Source organism: Podarcis pityusensis (genome assembly GCF_964106645.2).
Source record: "Podarcis pityusensis genome assembly, chromosome: 3".
Lineage (NCBI taxonomy): Eukaryota > Metazoa > Chordata > Lepidosauria > Squamata > Lacertidae > Podarcis > Podarcis pityusensis.
The window spans coordinates 36,225,095-36,245,497 of record NC_138026.1 but is presented as its reverse complement, the minus strand read 5'-3'; the positions used below and the strand labels follow the sequence as shown (position 1 = coordinate 36,245,497).

The 20,403-nt window shown below is 42.7% G+C and overlaps 1 protein-coding gene and 1 pseudogene across 6 annotated transcripts in view; one reads left to right on the top strand and one right to left on the bottom strand.

Moving 5' to 3' along the window:
- ADGRB3 (adhesion G protein-coupled receptor B3) overlaps positions 1–20,403 on the bottom strand; it is a 461,010-nt gene that overhangs the window by 228,780 nt on the left and 211,827 nt on the right. For all 5 annotated transcript variants that reach the window (XM_080997952.1, XM_080997949.1, XM_080997948.1 and 2 more), the window contains 2 exons: positions 11,061–11,129; positions 8,696–8,804 (listed from right to left, as the gene is read on the bottom strand). In XM_080997952.1, coding sequence (XP_080854078.1) covers positions 8,696–8,804; positions 11,061–11,129 — 178 coding nt within the window. The remainder of the gene's footprint in view (positions 1–8,695; positions 8,805–11,060; positions 11,130–20,403) is intronic.
- Positions 19,334–19,860, top strand: LOC308472829 (dynein light chain roadblock-type 2 pseudogene; annotated as a pseudogene). The gene has a single exon. The product of its transcript is annotated as a dynein light chain roadblock-type 2 pseudogene (transcript).

The window sequence follows — 20,403 nt, the reverse complement described above, 5'->3', positions numbered from 1 at the left end:
CACTGTGGTCCTCTGCCTTCAGAATTCTCTCCTAGGGAGGTTGGCCGGGTGCCACCCTTGCTTTCTGTTGAGAACCAGGTGAAAATATTCTCATTTGTTCCAGCATTTTAGATCAGTCCATTTTATATTTCCATGCTAGAATGTTACCATTTTACTGTGTTAATGTTTACTGTCTTACAGCAAAAACCCTATAAAGGTCTGCTAAATCCCATTGACTTCAATGAGGCCTATTCCCAGGCAAGTGGGTATGTCACGTATTTTATTATATTTTTTTAGTTTCATTTTAATTTTTTGTGGGTCCCTTTGAGAGCTTTGGCTAATAAATCTTTTGGATGAAACAACTGTAGCTGTTTTGAACAGGATGTTAAATGACAGGCTATTTATTTTAGAGAGATTGTCATTTTTCTTTGAGTCGCAAACATTGGTAATAATAGTGAAAACATGGTTTGTGTGTCCTGTTATGATTATTTGATTTGAAAATAGCGAAAGGATTAAAGCTCCCCGGCACTACCACCACCACCTTGGAAGCCTGTTGTATTCACATGCCATACTTAGATCCATTCTGCATCATTACGTAGGCAGAATACAAATACAAAAAGGCCTTTCCAGAATTTCCATGTGCATATCATTTGCAAATCATGATCCTGGTTGCTTACCCAGAATAAATCATTCCCCCTGCAGCAAGACAATCAAAAAGCACAATTGCGTTTTGTCACCTTTCTCTAACACATCTTGATTATAGAAATGCTACTTAATAGAAAAGGGTATTACAAGGTAGAGGAGCAGATTTCAGCCTTCCACTCTTAAGCCTCCTCCTCACCTCACACGCAATGGCTATGTTTTATAAGTGTTTACAATGTGACCAATATCTGAAGAGTATTTTTTTTAAATAATTCTAAATTAGCTTTCTGTCTCCAACTCCCCAAACATTTAAGTGGTACTTCCTTGGAAGCAAAATAATAACGGCAGCACTCAAGCAGCAAGAATTCATGAAAGATGTTCAAACCCAGCAAAAAGGAGCGACGATAATGGCCACCTCTGTTTGATCTGATTCCAAAGTAACAGATTGGGAGCAATATGAGATATTGTTAAGGAATTTAATGCAGTCGAGCAGTATCCTCCTCCAAACTACACCTTCAATATAAGCCTAGATTATTTCAATCTTTGAGTTATGGTACAATAATGTGAAAAGAGGCTGATTCCACTTGCATGGCAATGAAGCATCCTTAAAGGGTGTTTGATGATCATCAAGGAGAGAAGTGGGTCTTTTTGTACATTGTGCATAACAAGTTGCCTACAAATGCTTAGAAAACATTTTTGAAAAGACTGCACAGAAAAAGCCACATAAACATTAAACGAGAGGTGGGGGGAAGAAGTATGAGCTGATCATTAGCAAGAAATGATGTACCAGTACCAAAATATTTGATGAAGTTATGTGACAAAACTGAACAATCAATTATATGACTGAGTTTGCTCTAGGACGGGATAATTATTGCAAACACCTGTTATAATCAGGCTCACTTCTCTTTGTTTCAAAAGAAAAGAAACTAGAGAAGAACAACTCTTGACACAGAAAATGACCTGAATTAATTGGATCATAGAATTGTAGGACTTCAAGGATCATGTAGTTCATCCCCTTGCCATTCAGGAATCTCAGTTCAGAAAACAATCTATTGGAATGAGGCAAGGGATAAGGATTCCTTCTTCCGGCAGTAGGCTAGAGCTCTCTACTTCCTTCCTGGCTCCTGTTGTGTTTTGCATCTACCTGCCAGAGCCTCAGGCAAATGTTGCAAGTGCTGCAGTTTCTGCATATGACAATGCACTTGTAGGTATGTTGCACCCCATGAAAAAAGGCTTCCCCTTAACATTCATGTCAGGAAGTAAGGCTGCTCCACTTCCCTGTGGGATGGTGTTGTGGCTAGGCCACACACTCTCCCCATGCACCGCGGGGGCGTGGCAGTGCTCCTGCGTCATAGGGGAGTCCCGACAGCGTCACACCCCCGGCCGACCTATCCAGTTGGCCGGAGGCATGGCTTAACATCAAAACCATGTACGTTGCCCTGTCTCTGGTAAATCACTGCCTTTGTTTTGTCTTGGTTTTGCTTTAGTTGAGAAGTTTGGCCTTCAGGAATTAAATCTCTCGAACGGGGAGCAGATTGACTCTAATGCACACACGTGTACATGCAGATAGACAGACAGGAAATGCCAGTGCACGGCTTCCCTTCAACTCCCACAACTGCTTGTCCCAACAGTACACGTTGCTGAATGTGTTTGAAGTGCAGCTATTCCATAGCAAGTGCCACCAGATCCACTGGGAGATTAAACATTCCATTCAACTTTCTTTTTTAAAGCACAAACTCTCACTGTCAATTTTAATGTACAGAAGCTAGAGAATAGCCTTCGGCAAAGTATGTGTGTAAGCACACCACTCAGGCAGAGAGCCTAATGGGGATACAAGGGTCTTAAATGTAACCATGATTCTCTGTTTTTATCTAGGACATGTTGGAAGGTATGGAAGCCAGGTCTAGCAAACAGGATATCAGCAGAAGCCAGACTCCAGTCTACCCTGGTATATATACCATGTAATTTTAGAATAATGTGAACATTCCACTCTATCGACCTTCCATTTTCACACTTGATGGGTGTTTTTTTTATTTCCTGGCAGTCATGACTAATAAGGAGTGTTAACAATTCTAATGACAATGACGAAATACTGCCCATAGGAAAAGGATGCATATGCATTGCCTTGACTGCATATGTGTTGCAGGAAGAAATTGTAATTCTTATGTAAAAATAATTTAAGTGCCATCCTATAATGCTGCCTTTCATAAGAACAAAAACAAAATGAAACTTTAACATGTTTCTGAACCACATGCCTTCATTTCCTTTTACAGTGCAAAATGGAAACAGTATGATCTAAGATTCAGAAAAATTATTCTAATCCATCTTTCTGGATCAAAAGAAAACTAGTTATCCTTGGTGTCTTTCTGGACACATAAACATTGAAAACCGAATATGATACTTATTGGTATATACTTCATAAGCACATCCAGATGAAACCCCACTCGGAGCAAGGGCTCCAAATGATTTATAGATATGTATTTAAATTGGGCACTATAATTAATTCACTTAACATAGCTGTGCCCTTGATCTTGTTTTAGCAAAAAGTAGCAGTCCCTGACACAAGTCAAAACACATGCACACAACATACTGTATCGCCAGCTTCATAAAGCAGCCAGAATAACTTCCTAATGCAAATGTTGTGATTCTGAGCAAATGCTTACTCTGAAACAAGTACTGTCGTGGTCAATTCCTAAAAGAAACAATGGTCATTTATTGTACAAATAATGCTCTGGTAGCAAAGAACACAATCCATCTGAAAGTTTTCTGAGTATATGCCTAGCTTTGGCCGGACTATGTCTCAACAAAAGTATTTTAATTAAATTACTACCCACTCCTACCACATTTATATCCAACTCCCCCTGCCCCAAAGAGCTTAATATAGTATACATGGTTCTGCCCTCCCCATTTTTATTCTCACAACAACCCTGTGAGGTAGGTAATTTAGGCTGAGAAATGATGATTGGCCCAAGGGCTCCCAATGAACTGCATGGATGGATGGGGATTTGAACTCTCCCAAGGCCCTAGTCCACCACTCTAACCACTACATCACAAACATGCCACATATATTCTGTCATGTCTACTTCTAAAAGTAGTAGTAATTGTTGTTTTTAAAGCCTAAGTGTAAATAACTGACATAGCAATAACTTTGCTGTTAAGTTTTCAGACGTTCTGCAAATTCACACTTCATTCCTGCAGGCAATTATTGTGAATATGCATGTTAAGTGTATCAGCATTTTAGCTACAGCTGTTTAAGCAACCGGCGTCTCATTTCTCCCACACTATTTATTTTTTTTATGCCCAGAGACGCAGCTTCTCACCTCTTGTTATTCTGTCATAATCAGTACTTTCAGAACAGTATTTGCCTCAAAATTGATTTTGCTGACCTTCTGAAAATTATGAATAGTGTTTTTCAGTGCCAATTTCACTCTTCCTGAACGACCTCTGATTGGTAGGTATAAGAGCAGACTTCTGCTCTTTTAGCACCACTGAAGCGTTTTATATGATTGGACTTGTTGCTAGGTGCAGTATCTTTAATAACCATTTCCTTTCCTTTTGTTTAGCCTCTCAGATTCTGCTACTACTTATTGCTTCTATTAACCTCAGACATCCATTCAAGGGCATTCTAAGTCCCGAACCAGTTACTCCTCATGTCTGCAGGATTGTCAGAGCACACAGGGAAAGGCTGTGGCAGCCTTCTTCATTTGCTACACCGCTGCAATGATGTATGGAAATATCCACAGTATGTGATATGCAGGCTATTTCGTTTTTCTTTAAAAGACCAAATCAAACCCAAACACCTAATAAAAGACAGTGAAGCAATTTGCACCAAGCTCAAATTCCACTGTGAAAAGGCTTCTGCAAGTGTGCAAATTTATTGTGGCAAATCATGCTGGCTGCATCCACCTCCCAACACGGATATGCTTGTTCCTACAATCAGCGTTTTCACGCTGTTTCCAGGAGAAGCATACGCCCAGTTCACACAGTCAATAGGTGGGAATACTGTTTGTAGGCCAGGGAGTGGACTCCTTGCTAGCTACACTTATGACACACCATGCGACACTGGATAGAGACCCCTTGATCACAGCTGCAATGTTGCTTGCATGTGGCCATAATGGACATAACTGAATACCATTACTCTCTGGCTGCCAGACAGGATCTCCTGCAATTGTGCAGGCTAGTTACAGTAGTTCAGGAGACCTTGCAATCTTGTTGTGGGCTTCATGCCTGAAGTATGCAAGGCAAGAGCTGAGAGTGGAGAAAGCCAAAACCAAAAGTGGGCACAGCCCTGTCCCTCCCTCTCTCTGTGGCAACCCTCTCTCTTTCTGACCTTCTAGCACTCCCTTTTCTATCTCTGTACCACTGGTGCCATCTCTGGGGTTCCCTGGATGCCTGGGCACCCACAAAATTTCTACTGTGGGTGCCCAGCCATCACTTTGTGCATGCACATGCTCCTCAGCCTCTGTCTGCCACCTGCTGCCTTACCTCCGCTGGCTTTCTGGTGCTGCGGCGGCCAGGGGCGTCACAAGGGGGGAGGCAGTGCGTCCCAGGTGCCATGTCTGGGGAGGTGACAAGAAGGCACCCTGTGGGGTGCTTGCCCCGTCGCCCCCAGGTGCGGCAGCACGAGCAGCCATCGCGCCACCACCGCAGCTGCATGTGGAGGATGCTCACTTCATGTCTGCAGTCACGAGCAGAGGATACCACCACCGTCCATACGGCGCTTGGGCGGCACCAGCGGCAAACTGCTACGTACAACGCATGCATGGTGTCACACGCATTCGCTGTACGTAGCAACGCCACACATGCGTGATACATAGCAGCGCAATGTGTGCACAGCCGGCGGTTTGCCCTGCCCTGGGTGTCAGTTAGCCTTCGTTCGCCCCTGGTGGCAGCGACTGGGCTGGGGCCTCCACCTCCGCTGCAAGGCCTCTGTTGGGGCCTGCTGCGGCCACAGCCATGCTTCCAGGGTGAAGCTGTGGCCTCAGTGGAGGCCTCGTGGTGGAGACCTTGGCCTGGTTGCAACGGCAGGGTTTGGGCAGTGGAGTGCCATCTCCACAGGCCGTGTGGGCTGCAACAGAGGCCCTGTGGCAGAGGTGGGCCCCCCGGCCTAGTTGCCACTGCAGTGCCAGCACACGTGCATATGGTGTCATGACATCATGTTGTGCACACGCGCAACTGGGCACCCAAATCTGGGCACCTACTCTGCTCTTTGCCACCTCTCTCACTCTCTTTTTCTCCCCATGTACCAGGCTCTCTGGGGGGGGGGGGCTGCCAGAGGGCTGAACTCTTTGCTTGAATGAGGTTCACTCCTTCCTTCCATTGCCCCATACACTCCAGCTTCCCTTCTTCCCTCTTTCTCCCCATTTGAGCCCTCCTCATCAAAGGCTACATAAAATTAGGCCAAGGGTTGTTGTTATCCTCCCTCCAAACTGATTTATTTATTTATTTTCCTGTTTGCTGAGATAAAATTAAATGAAACCTGAAGTGGCAGGCCTATTATTAACTTTGTGAGGGGAGGAATGCATATTTCCATAACTAATGGTTTAGCACCTTAGAGTTACATTTAGCATAGCAGTAAATGTTTAGGGGATACATGCGTAAGGAGTGTAAATTATTCCAGCCCAGTGGCAGGAACACTGATTCAGCCACACCCAACCTGGGATGTGATTATTAAGCACTGATTGATACTGAAGTGAAACTGGGGCTCTGTGATGAAAAGAGAGCAGCTGGAGTATCCCTTAAGTAAAAGACACTTTTATGTGACATTTTTAAAATTAATGTGCCTCATTCTAAAATTTCAAATGTAGCTCAAACACAGGAAACCACCCAATTACAATTTCAGATAATGTCAATTTGATTGATAAATGTCAAAATAGGTTGGCACCAGTGTGTGAAGTGTTTTAGCTTGTGGGGGGGGGGGCGGACCTTCTTTTGTGATAATGTTATATATGTGCTAGATAAGCATATCCAATCTTCTCCAGTTCTATGCAGGTTGGGGGGGGCACCTTTCATGGGCCACCTGTCAATTGTTGGTCAGACACTAATGGACTATGCAAAACTGAAATCTTAGTGCTTGCTCTGGGAAAGACAGCCACATCATTTCGACTTTCTTTTCAGGGACAATGTTTCAGGCAGGGTCTTCTTACCCATAGAGGCTAGTGGCGTGGGGCACCAGGGGGCCAAGTTCTGGAGGGCGCCAGGGAAGAGGCAGAGGCTGGACGCGGCACTTCCTGGCATCAGCTCACTGCCCTTGCCCACCTCCGCCATGTAGCGTCATGCCCGGAGCCACCTTCTGCCATGGCCACTGCGGCACGAAGCTGCCAGCTGAGCCGGGAGGCGCTGCATTCAGCCTCCGCCTCTTCCCTGCCGGAGGAGCTGCCCTCCAGCTGCTGCACGCCTCCTCCAGCCTCGCTGGCAGCACCATCCTCCCTAAAAAAAGGTGGACAACTCTGGGAAATGGGGAGGGGGAGCGCTGGAGGAAGCTTTGCACCACAGTGCCGGATATGCTTAAGACGGCCCTAGTTTCAGAAATTAAATGGAAATGGCCTCCTTCCTCTTTCTAGGGCCAGGCATTGAGATTCTGATTTGCGTGGTTCAGGTCAGCTGACATTTTGCCTTTGCAGGTAAAAGAATTGGGATAGGGAGAAAGACAAACAAATCACCCACCAGCTCCCTCAGCTCATAGTAAGAATCCTTCTTCTGAATGGAATTGCAATGCGCCTCCTATTTACCGTATTTTTCGCCCTATAGGACGCACTTTTTCCCCTCCAAAAATGAAGGGGAAATGTGTGTGTGTCCTATGGGGCGAATGCAGGCTTTCGCTGAAGCCTGGAGAGCGAGAGGGGTCGGTGCGCACCGACCCCTCTCACTCTCCAGGCTTCAGGAAGCCATCTGCAGCCTAGGCAGCCCTGCGGGAGTTCCTGCAGGGCTGTCTAGGCTGTGGATAGCAGCCTGCCGCCCGGCGCGAGGGGCACCCTGAAGCAGAGCGCCCCTCACGCCGAGCAGACATCTGCAGCGTGGGGAGCCCTGCAGGAGTTCCCCACAGGGCTCCCCTCGCTGCGGATAGCAGCCTGCCGCCCGGTGCGCGGGGTGCCCTGAAGTAGAGCGCCCCTCGCGCCAGGCAGACATCCGCAGCGTGGGGAGCCCTGCAGGAGTTCCCCGCAGGGCTCCCCACTTCGGATAGCAGCCTGCCGCCCGGCGGGCAGGGCGCGCTGAAGCAGAGCGCCCCGCGCGCCGGGCAGACATCGGCCAGCCCCACAAGCTCGGGGGACAGCAGGGAGGCGCAGCGCCGCCATCCCGCTGTTCCTCGACCTGGTTCGGTTTCCCCAACCTGGTTTTGGGGGGGAAATAAAGGAAAAAAAAATTCCCTTTAATTCCCCACCAAAAAACTAGGTGCGTCCTATGGGACGAAAAATACGGTACTTTAAATTCAATTTGATTTACGGAAGGTGATGATATGAAGATTGAATAATGGAAGAGATCTGGCTTAATTTAAGAGAAACTGTGTGTGGAGCAAGATCTGGATCATCTGGGCTGTAATTAATTTAACAAGAAATGATTTGGGTGAAATGCAAATTAGTGTAAGGTGTTGGTTTTTTTAAGGTGGAGGCTGATTTGAATAGGAAATGGATTGGGCTCACCTTCGGTGAAATTTTGATTCTAGTAATTATTTTCAATTTTCATGTATACCTGTAAATTAGTATGTGCAAATCTATGCAGATTAGTGCTCTCACTTTTGATGATGAATATCTTATTTTCAGCGATGCAAAGCGGCCACCATAGCATTGTAACATGATTGGAAATGCTGCGGAATCTATTGTTGTGAATAAAAGTGTGGTAACCTGGTTTCCAATAGAATGCAAGATTTTACTTCCTAAGAACCATACCCACTTTCTAAGAAGATCCCACCAGGAATATGACGCTTATATTGTACAATGCTTAACAGCAAAAGGTTGGTTTGGAAGTGAGGGTGGATCTAGGTTCTACGTGTGAGAGAAGCAGTATTTATACAATGCATACTTTTTCAACATATCACATATAAGTATATATGATAAAAGAAATTCCTATTTCTTACCTACATTTCCAGTCATTAAGTATGAATTCTGAAAGTCCATCATCCCCATTCCAACAATGTGTATAAAATCTTCAATCACCTGCATTAGTTCTATCGAGCCTGGATAGATCTAAAAAATGAAGGTCAGGCACACAATTACTACAAGACCTCAAAACAAACAAACTCAGTGGGACTAATGTAACACATGCATGTCCAGCATAACAAAACTATCAGAATCTGAAACTGTTATCAGGTTGAAATTGGTATCAATGACATGTGATTAAAATGCAAGCTTTATTTTAGCCTTTAGGGTACATCATGTGTACTCAAGCATCAAGATAGAGGAGCTTTGATCTCTCCCATCTGCATAGTGCAACCATGGGGTGGGCAGTTTTAGCAAAGCGTAAAGCCCTCTCTCCATGGATGATGATGCCAGACACCTCTCAGAGCCAGTGTGCCCCTGTTTACATCTGTGGTGAAGGCCTAAGCAACACTGCCAACAAAGCGCAACTTTGCAAGAAACAAAAAGGATGGGCGTTCCTTGGGATGCATCCTTTTGATTTCTTTATTTTATCCATGATTTGCTGCAGTCTGGGAGGGTTACTGCTTTTCTGTAAATAAAAAATAAAAATGATGATAATAATTGTGATGATTTAAAATGTCTACTTTGGGCTTCCCATGCTGACTTTATATGGAAGGGCTTTTGCTGGTTGTGGGAGAATTTAGAAAAGTGCCTTTTCCCATGTAAAAATCTACGGCAGTACAAATTGTTCTTGCTCAGTTGTTGATCCACTCCCACCCAACCCCAAGAAAATGTGCTGCAGTTTTTAACTATCCCCCTCCCCACCAAAACACACACACACACACACACACACACACACACACACAGCATCCTAACCTGGTTAATCCTATGGAAGGACTTTTGAAAGTCTTCATGTGAAGTTCATCATCTCATGGGTCATAAAATATGCTTGTATGGTTTATAATACACAATGAATATTTTACCTAATCTAAACAATGGCAACTTGTTGAAAGCGAGCTGTTTCCAGCTAAGCAATCTCATTCTGTTTTCTTTCAAGCACTCTGAATTAAATATGTGCAAACCTAGGAGAGTCTCGTCCTATTTTCTTTCCTGGATACGACATGATTTCCTGGATGTGACATGACTAACTGTGCAGCTTTGAATCTGAGAAAGATACCGCTCCATAGTCCATTTGATAGAACAAATGTCCTAACTTTTTGGCAGGGATTTATTTATTTACTGAAAGCTTATGCCTTTTCCTTCTACCTGTTAAGGGCATCCAGGGCAACTTGCAGCAAAAGTAGAATAAAAAGTTAAAATATACATACATTACCATGACATTAAGAAATAGCTTCAAAAACAGCATTAATAAAACAGCAGCCGTACAAAGCTTGATAAAATAAGAATATCTATCTCAAACGCATGCAGTTTATGCTAGTTGTGAAGGTTGTCTGCATGTGCACACGCAATGTACACATACTTGTATGAATGGCTGCTATAGCTTTTAAAATGTGAGGAGGAGTCGGATTCTTTGTTAATACTCTTTGGAATTTGAATATATTTCTATCAATGCTGGGGTAGAACAGGGATGCTCTTGGCAAATGTATTTTCACAGACTGCATGACTACATAGGAGCAGCCTTGCTGGATCAGAAGAAATGCTCACTTAGTCTTAACATCCTGCTTCTCACAGTGGCCCATCAGTTGCCTATTGGAAGCCCACTAAGCAGGGTCAAGGGCACAGCATCCCTCTCCCACTGTTGTTTCCCAACAGCTGAAATTCAAAGGCATGCTGCCTCTGAACCTATAATGCCTGAAATATATACATTATGAATAATAGCTATTGATCACCTTAACCTCCATGAATTTGTCTAATCCCCATCTAAGATAGTGTTCACCACCCATCTTGCAGAAACAAAGTTCCTAACATTTATTACCGTATTTTTCACTCTATAGGACGCACTTTTTCCCCTCCAAAAATGAAGGGGGAATGTGTGTGCGTCCTATGGAGTGAATGCAGGCTTTCGCTGAAGCCTGGAGAGCGAGAGGGGTCAGTGCGCACCGACCCCTCTCACTCTCCAGGCTTCAGGCAGCTATCCGCAAGCCTTCTGAGCGCGGTGGGAGTTCCCAAAAGCTTGGAATGCTCTCCTTAATGTGGTCCAACAAGCACCTTCCTTTCCCAAGTGTGTGTGGGTACTGAAAACCTATTTGTTTGGACAAGCATTCAGTCCTAAACAATTTGCCTGTTTTAATCCAATGATAAATAACCACTTAAATAATGCACACAAGTAATGTCATTCTTTCTAGGTCAGGTAAGGGGGAAAGTTTCCAACAGCAAATCACTGGTAAATCTACACAAATTTACCTGCTGCGCGTCTTCCCATTTCTCTTTGTTCTCTTCATCCAGAAGGTTACTAACTATTTGAAAGAAGTTCTGAAAATTCAAGAAGACAATGAGCTTATATAACAGAAATATATAGCATGCAATGCAATAAAAACTTTGTAGTATGTATGATGCTACTTTATATAAGGCTTACAGCTGAAACATGGTAATGGAGAGTCCCCCTCTGTTGGCAGTAGCACATGTTCTGCTCTTCAGATGTTGTGGACTACAGCTCCCATCATCCCTGACTAATGGACATGCTGGTTGGGGTTGATGGAAGTTGGAGTCTAAAACCTCTGGAGGGTACCATGTTGGCTACCCCTGCACAAAGTAAAAAATAACAGTTGTGGGTTTGTGATTTCTTTTGGCTTTCACCTGTACCAGTATACTTCTGTCAATACTCAAATGAACTTATCAGGGACATTTTGTTTCCATTGGTCATTTTAAATTCTGTTGGCTGCTGCAGTTACCTTAAAGATAGAATATGGGCATCTGTCGTAGCGGAAATGCTCACATGAGAGAGATTTTCTAGGAAGCAAATTTATTATTTATCCCCACCCCCAGGATGTATGGGTTTATAATGCATTGCATACATTTCAAAATCAGTATACTAAAAAAATAAAATAAAAAAATCCCCTTATCTAAAATGATTTTTTTTTAACACATGGAGTGCACAAACTTGTATACTGAACTGTATGGGCTAGTGAGGTTGCCAACTATGGCAATCAGTTCACATGTTATCACAACCACACAGGCCTTTCTAAAGTGTCAAGAAAAGCAACCATCTGTTAAGCAAAAGTTGCAATCCATTCTTGAAGAAAGACCATTTTTCTTATTTTGTCTTTCATTCCCTCTTATGTGGCCATACCAGAACCAAAATGGTCTTAACTACAAGAGCAATTGTGTCCCTGAATTGTTTCTTCACAAATTTAAAATTTTGTCTCATTAATTAACATTGCCCGCCAATAATGAATAAGCCAAACCTATGCAGCACAATCCTATTCTACCCATTAAATCAATTAAAAGTGTCAGCCTTGTAAATGCCATTACACACTTTTTTCTGTCAGATACTTTTCTCAACCTTTTTGAGCTTAAGTTATTAGTTTCTATCTCCTCCTTATTGGAATATATTTACATAAACCACATCTTGGACAGTCCACATCTAGGATTGTACTATGTAGCTTTTAAATACCACATTTTCTGTCAATTAGTTTCTTTCAAGTTATTCTCAAAACTCTATTTTTAACCACAATAAATACTTCAATCCATTTATACCACTTCTATCTTTAGCTGTAAAAGTTGGGCTCAGTTTCGGTAACTTTTTTTTAATAAGTAATCCAGGTTTATCCATAGTCTGTCAATTATCCTGTTACTATTTACATTTTAAAATGCAGGCCTTCAGATTGATCCAAGGTCAAAAAGAAGCCAAACTGTACTGTTTTTTGCACTGTGCTTACGTGCAAACGTGAACACAATATATTCATTCTATATTCCTTCTGTTCCAATCACCTTTTAAAAATGAAAATAGATGTTGCTAGACAGGGCTGGCTCTATCATGAGGTGAAATGAGACAACTGCCTCAGCAGTGGGAGCTGGGGAACAGCGAATTAATGCAACATTACTCCGCTGCTCAGTGCCTGAGGGCCCCAGTCCTGCCACTCAACACCTGGCCTAGGGCAGGGACTGATGGACTCTATAAAGCACTGCTGCCGCCGCCACCGCCGCTGCTGGACAGAGCGGGCTCCATTTTGTTTTGTTTTTTGTTAAAATTGCTGTTATTTTTTACCTATGTCATTTTAAACTGTGACATTAATGCTGTATTCTTAGTTTTAGATTTTGATTTATGTGGAAATTGTTTCCCATTTGGTTCTGTATTTTTTTTATGTGGTTTATTTATTGTTTATGACTTTTGTAATTAGGTAAATCTTGTTATGCTGTAAGCCGCCTTGAGCATTGTTTTTTAACTATGGAAAGGAGGCATACAAATAAAAAATGATGATGATGATCGTGGCTGGCCACTGCTGCAACCGCCACCCATCTGAGAAAGACTCCTGTCAAAGTGTTCTGCAAAGTGCCCATCTCATCCTCATGTATCTTTCTAAGGGCAAGGTCTTATAGCTGAGGTGACCAGGAGAAGAAGAAGAAGAGAAGAGTTTGGACTTGATATCCCGCTTTATCACTACCCGAAGGAGTCTCAAAGCAGCTAACAATCACTTTTTCCTTCCTCCCCCACAACAAACACTCTGTGAGGTGTGTGAGGCTGAGAGACTTCAGAGAAGTGTGACTAGCCCAAGGTCACCCAGCAGCTGCATGTGGAGGAGCGGAGACACGAACCCGGTTCACCAGATTACGAGTCTACTGCTCTTAACCACTACACCACACTGGCTCTCACTAGCTTTACCTCAGCAGCTAGAAATGCTTATTAAAAAAAGAGAGAGAGCTAAAAATACTAAAATAACTTTAAACCTCCAGCTAATCTGTAAAGAGAATTTCTAGTTGTCCTGACAAAGTGGCAGTGGCACAGGCACTCTCCAGGACCACCTTACCCATAATGCCTCATTCTGAGGAAGGACCCCCTCGCTCACAGAAAGTGGAGAGACTTCCCATGCTACCCCCACATTGTCAATGGCAAAACAATTTAAAAATAAGGGAGGAGAGGTGAAGGAGTGACAGATGAGAGCAGTAGTAGGATGTGTTCCATCCACTACAGGATGGCTGCTTAAGGTGCTGCCACACATTGTACTGACCCTCATAACAGGTGTCATTAAGGACTGAACAAGACATATGGGAACCTGGGTTTCTGCCAAATGGCTGCAAAGCAATGTGGGGGTAAACATGATTTCCTAGGGGTGGGGAAGTGGTGGATAGAAGGGTCTTAACCTTTCTCCCACCTGCCTCTTTTTTTCTTCATCTGCTGCCTGGGTCCATTTTCCCCTGTGACATAACATACATACACCCAGAAATCCAAGCAGATTAAGAGGATCTGGAGGGAGAAACTATGGGAGGAAGGAGGCAGATGCAGGAAGAGTTAAGCACACAAACTCAATGTTTGTGATGCATAATCTAGCCCTCAGTTCTTCAGAAATTATGGCATGCTGGCATTCCAAATATTAGCTGTCAAAATAAATCTAAGTTTTCAAAGCCAGGGCATAGTCTGGTCATCTTGTGTCTAGACCCATTGTTGTGAATGTGACGTGAGAGTGCCAAAACCACAAATAAATCTGTGCTCAAATCCTGAATACTCTTTGGAGGCTGAAGCACATCCCTTCTGCATTGTGTGAATAAATATTTAAAATACTAACCTTTCTGTCTTCCATATTTTACATCTCCACATGGGGAGGAAAGCTTTTCACATCACTCAGTGACTTTGCACAGTGGCTGATTAAAGTTAAAATTCATATGATCAAACACACACACACCAATCCTTCACACTTGATTATAAGTGTGGGGGAAAGGTTTTCACTTTCACAACTACATCACGAAAGCAGCTCCAGATTATGTCATAATGGAGGTCCTCTCCTAAGCACATGCTAAAGATCACTGACTCTTTTTGAACACCCTGGAATTTGTTTCCAAGTAATCATTCATAATGCATATTACTGCAGAGAAGAGTTTAAATACTTCATCACTACCAATATAATCTTGGTATGTGCATACAGTGGTATCTCGGGTTAAGTACTTAATTCGTTCCGGAGGTCCGTTCTTAAGCTGAAACTGTTCTTAAGCTGAAGCACCGCTTTAGCTAATGGGGCCTCCTGCTGCCGCCACGCCGCCGGAGCTTGATTTCTGTTCTTATCCTGAAGCAAAGTTCTTAACCTGAAGCACTATTTCTGGGTTAGCAGAGTCTGTAACCTGAAGCGTATGTAACCTGAAGCATATGTAACCCGAGGTGCCACTGTAGTACCCTACTTCTACAGAAGACACATAAAACTACTCAAAAAACCAGTTCTGCACCGCAGTTACGTCTAAACATACTTAAAGTTTGTCAATGTTAATTCCATTAATTATATATATTCATGGCAACATGGCAGCTAAACCAATTGTTGCCAAAACTTTAATAACAAAATCTCTTAGTACATTGTGGTGTTCACCTTGCCTGTTTCTGCAACTGACACACCACACACTGTGGATTGTCTATGTTAAGTTGTGGGCGATGACACAGCGATTCTTCCAAAGCAGCTCTTTATTTGTAAGCTGGAACAGAACTGAACTGAGGAGCTCAGTCAGCCTGCTTATACAGAGCTCCACTAGAATGCAACAGTAACCATTTTCTGTAACTAGCCAATCACTGAATGTCACTTTCGATCCTTCATTTGCATAACTATCTACAGTATCCCCCTGCTGGCCCAGGGTGAGAACTTCAGTACATAACAGTCTATTAATATACTACCATTACATTTCATATCAAACACCTGTCTTCATAACTTATTTTTAGAGGGGATTGAACTGGGGTGAGGATTTCACATAATGAAGGTTTTGATGGACTTACTGGATGCATGCCAGTTGAATGTTGGTTGAATTTGGGCTATAGGGTGATTTAAAACAGGTAACAAAGAGGCCTTTCCTGAACATAGACTATAGGAAGTTGCTGTATATCATGCCAAACCATTCTTCCATTTAGCTTGGTACTGTGTACACTGATTTCAAGCAGGGGACCATTATCAGCCATACCTGGAGATGCCAGGGACTGAACCTGTGACATTCTGTATGCCCTGCATGTGCTCCACAACTGAGTTAAAACCCTTCTCCGAAATTGCTGGAAAGCCATTAAGTGGCATCATAATGTGAATAAACCCTTAATTAGAAAATTCACAAGTGCAAAAATTACTACACTGACTAATTAGAAACGGGAAAGACAATTCTAAAGACTCAATCCAGTCTTCAATATCAAGGCAGTGGGGAAACTCTTCATTGAATTTACATTGGGGATATATATTTGCCAGAAAATATGTAACACACCTCTCTAATATCCTACACTGCATCACTGGAACAGCAGTAATATATAGCCCATTATAAAACAGAGTGTGAATATGAGATGAGAAGGAGCTTAACCTACAATATTCCTCCCTAAAGAGATAACTTCATTTCTATAATTATTCCCTTCCCAACACCTCTGGAAGCATAAAAGATTACAAGGCTAACACAGACATCCCCTAAATGTGTCCATACTTCTAAAAGGTTAATTAAAGGCCACAAGGAAAGGCTTTCATGTTAAAAATGTCCAGAGAGCCTTATTGATTTTAATTTAGCTTTAAATGTCTTATTAGCACAATGCAAAACATCTAAAAAGCAATGTGATTTTAAGCCAACAAGCTCTAAAAAACAGAATTAGTACCCCCCCATATTCTCAAATGCTGATGTTGTTTTCTCTCCTATTAAGAATTTTTCAGCACCTATGAACGCGGGTGGCGCTGCGGGTTAAACCACAGAGCCTAGGACTTGCCGATCAGAAGGTTGGCGGTTTGAATCCCTGCGACAGGTTGAGCTCCCGTTGCTCGGTCCCTGCTCCTGCCAACCTAGCAGTTCGAAAGCACGTCAAAGTGTAAGTAGATAAATAGGTACCGCTCCGGAGAAAGGTAAACAGTGTTTCTGTGCGCTGCTCTGGTGCACCAGAAGCAGCTTAGTCATGCTGGCCACATGACCCAGAAGCTGTACGCCGGCTCCCTCAGCCAATAAAGCGAGATGAGCGCCGCAACCCCAGAGTCGGCCATGACTGGACCTAATGGTCAGGGGTCCCTTTACCTTTTTTAGGGCACTCATGGTACTAAATGAGAGGCCCTGTCTGAATAATATTCTTTGTGGGTAGGTACTATTCATGGGTGGACAGTGGAATTATTCCACTAGGCTTGCCTGTCCCTCCTCTAGCTATTCCACTTGAATGTTTGCATATAGTCTACATGGGGGAAATCTAGTGTGGATTTGCTTATAGGCCTCGGGAGAGCTCAAGGGTTGGATGGAGAGGATACTGAGGGTGATGGTAAGGAAAGCCGCTGAAAGGTCCAGTAGATACAACAGGCACACACTCCCCTTGTCCAATTCCTGGTGCAAGTCATCCACCTAGGGGACCAAGACGCTTGTGTCCCACAACCAGGCTTGGAACTAGAGTGAAATGGATCTAGATAATCCATCTCATCCCCAAACCCCTGGAGATGGGACTACACCACATGCTCTAGTAACCTAGCCCAGAAATGCAGCGCTGGAAACTGCTGATAATTATCCAATATGGTGGGATTCAGGGAAGGATTTTTCAATAGAGGTCTTAACACTGCCTTCTTTAGGCATACTAGGATCCTGATTTGTTCTATGTAAGGAGGCACTGACCACTCCCTTTACCTGCTTGGCCAGTTCCCCAGTGGCCTATTTAATGAGACAGGAAGGGCAACGATCTAGCACACATTGGTAGCTCTCCAAGGATCCCTTCACATTCTTGGGCTGTACAAATGGGAAAGAATCCATTATCACTGGAAAAGCTGGAGTCAAAGTTACCTCTGCTGGGCCTTTATCAACTACAGCAAACAAGTGGGAATGGATCTGAAATATTTTTTTCAGTAAAGTACTGAGCAAATTGTTAAGGGTTTAGTGGGCTTTTGTATTTTGACTTTACCAGTCCTTGTACCAGACTTGATCTCCTTCCGCGGGGCCTGTAAGACAGAGCTATTCCACCTGGCCTACAATTTGAATTTGCCTGATCCTCTATTCCCTTTTCCCTTTCCTCTTCTATGAAGAAACCCTTTCTGGGACCCGACATTTAAATTCTTATTCCCACACACCCTTGCTGGCCCTAGTAGGACCAGTTAGCCCTGGTGATCATTCAATGTCTACTGACTGGGGTCCCCCCCCAAATGACCCCTGAATTTTTGAATTTTATTGATATTAATGCTGCATTTTATGTTGTATTCTATGCTGTTTTATGCTGTTTTAAAGTCACATTTTAAACAATGTTTTATATTTGCTGTTAGCTGCCCTGAGCCCGGATTTTAAACCGGGAAGGGCGGGGTATAAATAAAAATTTATTATTATTATGATTACCTTTGTGGACGCTTGTGCCATGTCAAGGACTGACACCATCACTGATGTGCATGCTGCTTCAGAGACTTTGGTGCATGCAATGTCAACATTTCTGAACCTCAAATATGCAACCTCACCACACACATGCGAGACCTGGCATGGCCCACAAACATTGCTGACATAGTTCACCTTTCCTATGGTGAGATACTTAAATACTTAGCATGCTTTGTATAATTTTATTTTTTAAAAAGCTTTATGAACTCCTTGCACATATCCAAAGACTGCAAAGTGTTATGAATCAACTTAATGTCATGATGTAATCAATGTGCATTGCAGGACATACTAGAAACATAGCAGTTGTTCTGGGGCCTGTTTCTAAAGAGATATGCTGGAATCTGATGAAGTCTGGGCTAGATTCCAGTTTAGAGAATCTGTTTCTGCCAAAAGCCATCCAGGGGAACACTGGATGGCACTGCTAGGCTCATACATTTTTCCTCCAGCTCTTTGTTGGGCAGGGTTGACAGGAAGAGAGTGGATGAGTCAAAGGAAGAATCAAAAGAGAAGCAAGGAAAACTTGTTTCCTGGTGGGTCTGGATAAAGAGAAATTAAGAGTGAGATGGGATGGACAGCAATCCTGTGAAGGTCTGTTCAGAAAAAAAATCCCACGGAATTCAGTGGGACTTACTCTGATGCAACTATGCAGAGGATTGAAACTTTAGAAAGAAAGGCAGTTGGGGCAGATGAAGTTAGGAAGTGGTGTGTGGTGGGGTGAGAAGAGGTGGACAATAGGTGTATTATCTCCCAGCCTAAGCATTTTGCTTTCTGCTACACTGATGATTTGGGATGCTATGTGGAGTCAAATATGTGGCTTGGTATTTGGGTCTCAGATCCAAACTCTATCTTGTACTCGGTTTTTTGGGTACGTGTCTTCTCTTTCAGCCTCACCATACTATCTATGAAAATAGGTATTTAGTTGCGGCCGCAAATTTTGACTAGCCACACTTATCAAGGCCACCATTTTAATCTCTTCATGACACTCAGCTTGCTCCTTTTTAACACCCGAGTTGCAACATGTTCTAATCATACATTATAATTGTTTGCAAAGAATTAAGACAAACTAGACTGGTACAAAGTAAATGCTTTGTGACTTCAATTAAATATTTAGCAGATATTTATTCAAATCAATTTGAGGCATTGCTTGGGCACTCAGAAGTTTGGTACAACTCTCAAGATATTTAGAAGCCTTTGAGCCTTCCAGCTGAGCAATGACAGAGGTAGAAGAAACTTTAAAGAGGATCCAGTCACATAAAGGAGTTATTGGAACTATTGTCATAAATGCAGAAGGCATCCCAATCAGAACCACTCTTGACAACTCAACTACAGTACAATACGCTGGTCTCCTTCATCAGCTCATGATGAAAGCAAAAAGCACAGTGAGAGGTATCGATCCCCAGACTGATCTAACCTTTCTTGGGATTAGATCAAAGAACCATGAAATCATGGTTGACCCAGATAAGGAATATCTTCTGATTGGTATCCAAAATCCTTGTGAATAGACCATCCACACCAATTTTATGAGAACTGTGCTACAATTTTAAAATAACATTTACTACAGATATATAAAGGCATAACATACCACTAAGAAACATTTCCAGTAACTTGTCAGGAAGTTTGCAAGCTAAAATCTCTTGTGTGTGCAAATGCATTGTATTTGTAACTGAATTAATAAAAGTGTGTCTAACTGCTTAAAGGACAATAAATGTAAATGCTTAAAGCATGTGTAGAATTTTTAAAGAGAGGGAAAGATTTAGAATTAAAGCAACAACTTTGATTAATAGCACACATTTCCTCCTGAGATTAGGTTGGCACCTACGTTAGCTAATTTTCATCACCAGCTGACAAGATTCTTATTCTGCTAGGCCTTCTGAAGTATGAAAATGGCCTGTGATGATTATTTGTTGTTTGATCAAAGGTAATTGTTTTAGATGTGCATATTTGTGTCATTATTTTACTGTTGATTTCATGTTCTCATAAATATTATTCTATTATGAATATTGTGATTACTTTCATAACAAATGATGGAAAATATATATACTGGAAACAAACAAACGAACTAACGAACTAACTAACTAACTAACTAACTAACTAACTAACTAACTAACTCTGGCTTCAATCTTAAGCTTCCCTTCTGTTCATATGCACTTTCTGCATGTGGAAGTGGGAAAGAGGATTTTCATTGCACCTTTCTCAGTGCTATTTTTCTAGAAAAAGAGGTGCCAGAACTCACCACAAACGCTTCCCTTGTTCTCTTTATAAT